The following is a 6,726-nucleotide window of genomic DNA, read 5'->3' on the forward strand; positions in this document are numbered from 1 at the left end:
CAAACTTGTGCTGTCTTCAGTGCTGTGTGTTAGTAACAGCAAAAGCGGATCCATACTGTATAAAATGAGATTTCCTGATTCTACATGACGGGGTCAAGAAATGGGGTTGGAGAAGGGGAGAAAGGGAGGCTGAGTGAGATGTGCAGGTGGAAAGTAACAGAGTCAAGACCAAGAGTAACAGAGTCCCTGAGGGGGATCCCTTTTGTGGGCGGATCTTCCTTGCTGGCTTGTGCTATTGGTCGGGATTACAGAAATTAAGGTGGCCGGTGCCGTTCCAGGATGATCCGCAGAAAGGATGAGGGAAAACTCATTCAAGTGCGACTGCTCCTGTGCCGGTCGTGGTGCAGATTACGCTTTTAGATGAATGGGTCGTAATATTTCACTCGTAATATTCAGAGAACTTTCTATATTATTTCAGCACTACAAATAAATTTCGCCGACACAGAAGTGCCACGCCCACAGAGGCCTCTGCCTTGCTCTCGATCGCGATCGCCTGGGGGATGAACGAAGAGCTGCGCTGGAGAAACGCCGACGCCGGAGATCCGCGCCGGGCGGGAACCGCTGCCTCCGTGTCGACGGTGCCGTCCCCGCGAGCTGCCCGTGGGAAAGGCAGGGCGGGCAGCGCTGGGCAGCGCTCGGTGCCTGCAGTGCCGGGAGGAGGCTGCGGGCGCCGCTGTTGACCGAGGAGGAGCGAGAGGAAGGCCGGAGCGCTGCAGGCAGCCCCGCCCGCTGCGGCCCGGCTCGCTCGCTCGCTCGCTCGCTGGCTGGCTCGGCGGGCGGGCGCTCTGCGAGCGTCCCCGCGGTGCGGAGCCGCGCTGCAGCGAGGCGGAGGGGCCGGCGGCCGCGCCCGGGAGCGGGAGCCGAAGCGGGAGTCGGCCGGGCGGGCAGCTGCCGGCGGTGGTGCGGGGCCGGCGTGTCCGCGGCGGCGATGTGCGCGGCGGGGAGGCGCTGGGGCCGGCGGGAGCGAGCCCTGCTGTGGTGCGTGCTGCTGGCGGCGTGGGAGGCGGCGTGGGGGCAGCTGCGCTACTCGGTTCCCGAGGAGATGCCGAAGGGCTCGTTCGTGGGCGACGTAGCCAAGGACCTGGGGCTGGAGCTGCCGGCGCTCCGCGACCGCGGCGTCCGCGTCGTTTCCGAAGGTAGGACGGAATATTTCGCCCTGCACGACAAGACGGGACACTTAGTGACGGCAGAGAGGATAGACAGAGAGCAGCTGTGCCGGCTGGTGGAGAAATGCGTGCTGCGCTGTGAGGTGATAGTGGAGGGGGAAATGCGGGTTTATGGAATCGAAGTGGAGATCACGGACATTAATGACAACGGGCCCAGCTTCAAGGAAATTGAGCTGGAGGAGAGAATGAGCGAGACGACAGCCCCTGGGTCGCGGTTTCCGCTGGCCAGGGCTCACGACCCGGACTCGGGGCCGAATTCGCTGCAGAGCTACGAGCTGAGCGGCGACGAGCACTTCTCGCTGGCCGTGCAGGCGGGCCCCGGCGGGGATCAGCGCCCCGAGCTGGTGCTGGCGAAGGCGCTGGACCGGGAGGCGGCGGCGTTTCACGAGCTGGTGCTGCGAGCGAGCGACGGTGGGGAGCCGGCGCGGACGGGCACGGCGCGGATCCGCGTGGCGGTGCTGGACGCGAACGACAACGCGCCCGTATTCGGCCAGGCGGAGTACAGGCTGCGTGTGCCCGAGGACGTGCCCGTGGGCTCCGCCCTCCTCACCGTCACGGCCACCGACGCTGACGACGGGCTGAACGGACACGTGAAATACTCTTTGACGAAATTGTCGGACCTGGTATCGGAGATTTTTGAGCTGGACGCCGAGACGGGAGCGATAGCGCTGGTGCGGAGCCTGGACTTCGAGGAAGGCGACTCGTACGAACTGGAGGTGCAGGCACGAGACGGCGGCGGCCTTTCCGACACGGCGAAAGTCGCGATCACGGTGACAGACGTCAACGACAACGCGCCCGAGATTTCGGTGCGGTCGGCGCTGAGCACGATCTCGGAGGACGCCCCGCTGGGGACGGTAGTGGCCCTGTTGCACGTGCAGGACCGGGACTCGGGGGCGAACGGCGAGGTGCGGTGCAGCATCGCCGAGCGCCTCCCGTTCCGACTGGAGAAGTCGTTTGAGGACTACTACCGCGTGGTGACGGCGAGCGAGCTGGACCGGGAGGAGGTGGCGGAGTACAACGTGACGGTGCGGGCGGCGGACGGCGGGTCGCCGGCGCTGCGCAGCAGCGCGGTGCTGGCGCTGCGCGTGCTGGACGTGAACGACAACGCGCCGGTGTTCGCGGAGGCGCGCTACAGCGCCCGGCTGCCCGAGAACAACGCGGCGGGCGCGCTGGTGCTGACGGTGCGGGCGGCCGACGCGGACTGGGGGCAGAACGCGCGCGTGCGGTACCGGCTGTCGGAGGGGCGGGTGCGGGGCGCGCCGCTCTCGTCCTACGTGTCGGTGCAGGCGGAGACGGGCGCGCTGTACGCGCTGCGCTCCTTCGACTACGAGGAGGTGCGCGAGCTGGGGCTGTGGGTGCTGGCGGAGGACGGCGGCGCGCCGGCGCTGAGCAGCAACGTGTCGGTGCGGCTCGTGATCGTGGACGAGAACGACAACGCGCCGCAGGTGCTGTACCCGCCGCCGGCGCCGGCCTCGGCGTCGGGCGCGGGCGCGTTCTGGGCGGGCGTGGAGCTGGCGCCGCGCTCGGCAGAGCCCGGGGCGCTGGTGGCCAAGGTGGTGGCGGTGGACGCGGACGCGGGGCAGAACGCGTGGCTGTCGTACGAGCTGGCCAAGGCGACGGAGCCGGGGCTGTTCCGCGTGGGGCTGCACAGCGGCGAGGTGCGCACGGCGCGCTTCCCGCTGGCCCGCGACGCGGCGCGGCAGAGCCTGGTGGTGGTGGTGAAGGACCACGGGCGGCCGGCGCTGTCGGCCACGGCCACGCTGACGGTGGTGCTGGCCGAGAGCGTGGCCGAGCTGCTGTCGGAGCTGGGCAGCGCGGCGGCGGCGGCGCCGGGCGAGCCGGCCGGCAGCCTGACGCGCTGGCTGGTGGTGGCCGTGGCGGCCGTGTCCTGCCTCTTCCTCGCCTTCCTGCTGCTGCTGCTGGCGCTGCGCCTGCGGCGCTGGCGCCGCTCGCAGCTGCTGGCGGCGGGCAGCGGCGCCTTGCGCGGCGTGCCGGCCTCGCACTTCGTGGGCATCGACGGCGTCCGCGCCTTCCTGCACTCCTACTCGCACGAGGTGTCGCTCACCGCCGACTCGCGCAAGAGCCAGCTCCGCTTGTCGGGCACCAGCTGCTGCGACACCCTCCCGGCCCGGCCGCCGCCCGACGAGCCTGCGCCACTGCTCGGGGAGGAGCCTGGCGGCGACCGCCGCGCGGACCCCGCCGCTGCCCAGGTGAGTTACTCCGGCGAGACCCTCCCGCCTTGCCTCTCCTGCCTCTCGGGACGCTTGGCCCTTCCGTTGCCTTTCGTCTGCGCATGCCGGTAGGGCGAGACACAGCTTCCTGCGCAGAGACTCCGTGTGCGCGGGCCTCCGGCGCGTTTCAGTCCTTTGCTGGGTTTTTCCTCAGCCTTATGGCGGGTGTGGCAGGCAGGAGAGCTGAGGCTACCTTAGTGTTCGTTCCTGTCTGTGGTGGGGGGAGGAGAGGTGAACTAGATGTACCCGCAGTAGAAGCGGTGCAACTGCGTGTGTATCATTTCTGAGCTTCGGAAGGCGGCAGAGCAATGCACTTCCCCTTGCTGGTTAAAGGAACATGGCGTAATCGTGGCGATATCGTTAGAGATATTTTGTCTGAGCGACTGGTCTTTAGGTGACATGGTCTTGCAAACCATAAGGGTCAAAGAACGTAGTGCAAGTTGTGAGGGGCTAGAGACGAGAGTTGTGGGAGCTCTGTGTGTGAGGCTGTTGAAGAACCCAAGAGTTGCAGTTTGCTCTTTTCCCTGGTGAGTGTCCACCTGCAGTACCGTGTAATGGGAGTTTTGTCTTCCCAAAGAAGTTTGGCTAGAAGCCATGTTATTGCCGCTGTGTTGGGAGCCCTGGGAGGTTCCTCCCATGTGTTTGCAGGTTGTCCTCTCTTCTTAACACGTTAATTAGGTACTTATGACAAATTGCATAGTGGGAGCTTTGGGAGGAGCCAACGGATGATTCATTCCCTACTGTATACCTGGATTATGTTACCTTCCCTAGAGTGCCATTCTCAAGAAGAGTATGCTATGATGCCTTCCCTTGTGCATGTGTTAGCTGGTTGCCTTGGTCGTTGTGATGAGCTAAAAGCAGGCATTTTTCTCTGATAATTACATCATGGAAGATCCCATCTGTTAGATTTGTCCAACTGTCCTGTAGGTGCCTTTCACCTTTAGAGCTGTAAAGAGAAAGAATTTCATCGATGTGTTTCCTTAAAATATCACTGGAAAAACTGCTTTTGCTTGTCACATACACATAGTGAGAAGTCAGCTCTCAAATCTTATTTACTTGAGCTCCATATTGCTTATGGCGTTCAGAACCTTTCATGTTTCTTCAAACTGTATGGCATGAGCAGAAAAATCTCTTTGCAGTCATCCCTGTTGCAGTGCTGGGATTCTGAGAATTTGTGTGCACTACATTTCTATCAGTTGTGTCCATCTATCTGCAGAAGGGAGCTTTCCTGTTGTGTGATATTGGGGCAGGGTGAATAGTTATCCCCGTACACACAGGGAAGGTGGAAGAGTTTGCTGTGGTACGGTGTGAAATGGCTAAAAGGAAGGTGTAGAATTACAAATTGTCCTAGTTGCTAGATGAGGCCCAGAGCTGTGGTTCCACGCATTTTCCTTTTTTTACCATCCAAAGAAAATACTTTCAGGAACTGTGGCTATGGTATATGGTGTGAGCTCCGGTGTGAGCACTTGTTAGCAAGTCGTTCTTTTTTCTGCATACCTACTACAATTGACACAAGCGGCAATGTGAAGCTATGGTTCTTACACTTCTGTAGGTTTCCCATTCTTGCCTTGTTTTTGTCCACATCTGAAGTTGGCCCTCATTGTAGCTGGTAATCTTTAAAAGATGAAAAAATTGACAAATCTATCTGCAAGTGATGAAGATCAGCAACAACCACGCGAGCTGTGAGGGGTTTGAGGAGAGTCTTGGGGGTGCTGTGTGTGAGGAGGTACTGGTGGAGACATGGCATGTTTACTGTCAATTCCCAGGGTCTATTGCTGGTCTTCTGAAAGTAGACTGGTCTGAAGATATTTTTGGATATCACGTTGCTTGGACTCCAACTGGCCAAGTTGTGGGTTCATCAGTTTACTTTCATGTTGCATGATGATTCCTGTGAATGGTGGTCATTAGGCACAGATATCAACTTTGCATTAGTGTCATAGCGTAACATGTCTTCCAATTTGCCCATGTGCTGAAGAAGGATGATGGTGCCTTGAAGCCAATACTTCGATGACAGGGTCTTTAACTGAGCTCCATATTGCTTGTGGCCTTTAGAATCTTTTATATTCGGATGAGGAGAGGCTGACATACTCAACGACTTCTTTGCCCCAGTCTTCACTGGCAACATTTCTTGCTCCACCTCTTGAGTGTATGGACTACAAGATGCGGGACTTGTGGGTTCATCGCTTTGCTTTCCTACTGCATTCTGTTCCCCATGAAAGGTAGTGAAATTGTTGCCTTTCTCGTCATCATGACATAAAGGTGGGCCTCTGCGTGTCTGACAATGTGTCCCAAAATATCACTGCAAGAAATGCTCTTGTCACATATATACACGTGCTCATATGAAGCAATTTCTGAGTTTGGGGCTTGTTATTTGAAGCACGTGCAAGGGGACTACTCATTTTAAGCACTGTCATGTTCGCCACAGAATTTTCTGTACATGGCAGTTCTTGGGTGTAGACGTAAACATGGCACTAATGGTTGCAGAGGCACGTATCTTCCAATTTGCCCATGTGCTGAAGAAAAATGGTGGTGTCTTTGGCCTGATACTGACAACTGAGTCTTTAACTGAGCTGCATATCATTTATGCCCCTTAGAACATCTGACATCTTAGAACATCAGATGAGTGTGGTGAGCAGAGATGTATCCATGCATGCGTCTGTGTTGTGACCCTTGTTCTCTGTAAGGAGATGTTGTGTGTGAAACAGTTCTTTCAATGTTGTCTGTCTGCAAAGTTGCTTCCCTGTTGCATGATCTTTGAGCTCGCTGAAGCATTCTGTCTGCACAGAGACAGGGCAGGTGGAAGAGTTCACTGTGGTATAGTGTGAAATGTCTGAAACGTATGTGTAAAGGTTCAGTTTCTCCTACTTGTTATATGGGTCCCACCTTTGTGGTTCTGTGCATTCTCCTTTTCTTCTGTCCAAGGAAATTACCTGGAGAACTGTGGTCTTTGATGTAAACTGCTGTGTGATCCTCCTGTGTCCTTTTTTCCAACTAGATACTCCTCTTGTGGATCTACTACAGCTGACCTAATCTGAAATGTGAAGCTATGGTTCCTTCACTTCCGTAGTTTTCTGATTCTTGCCTTGTTTGTTGTCCAGGTTTAAAGCTGGGCCTCACTGTGGCTGGTAACCCTTAAAACATTGAAAAGTCTCTTAGAATTGTTGGGCTGGGGAAGCAGTTTCCATCTGTACCTTGAAGGTGTTCAGCTGCCAAGACAAAGATTTTGGCAGAGCTCCGTTTCCTTAAAATGTCACTGAATTGCATTGTAGTCACTCTTTTGCCTGTGGCTGATACATGACCAAAATATTGGATTTTGTCTGTGTTGCAAC

The 6,726-nt window shown here is 57.5% G+C and overlaps 1 protein-coding gene across 1 annotated transcript; it reads left to right on the forward strand.

Annotated features, from left to right (window-relative positions):
* Positions 1-751: 751 nt before the first annotated feature.
* LOC309409830 (protocadherin gamma-A12-like) lies at positions 752-3,568 on the forward strand. Its single transcript, XM_082006062.1, has one exon. It carries the CDS (start codon positions 929-931, stop codon positions 3,467-3,469), a length of 2,541 nt encoding a protein of 846 aa, XP_081862188.1. The 5' UTR covers positions 752-928; the 3' UTR covers positions 3,470-3,568.
* Positions 3,569-6,726: the final 3,158 nt, after the last annotated feature.

This window comes from Phaethon aethereus (assembly GCF_964289735.1).
Source record: "Phaethon aethereus genome assembly, chromosome: 14".
Taxonomy (NCBI): domain Eukaryota; kingdom Metazoa; phylum Chordata; class Aves; order Phaethontiformes; family Phaethontidae; genus Phaethon; species Phaethon aethereus.

What these genes read in the sequence shown, in the direction of transcription:
- LOC309409830 (XM_082006062.1), top strand. Translation starts at nt 929, where the DNA reads ATGTGCGCGGCGGGGAGGCGCTGGGGCCGGCGGGAGCGAGCCCTGCTG.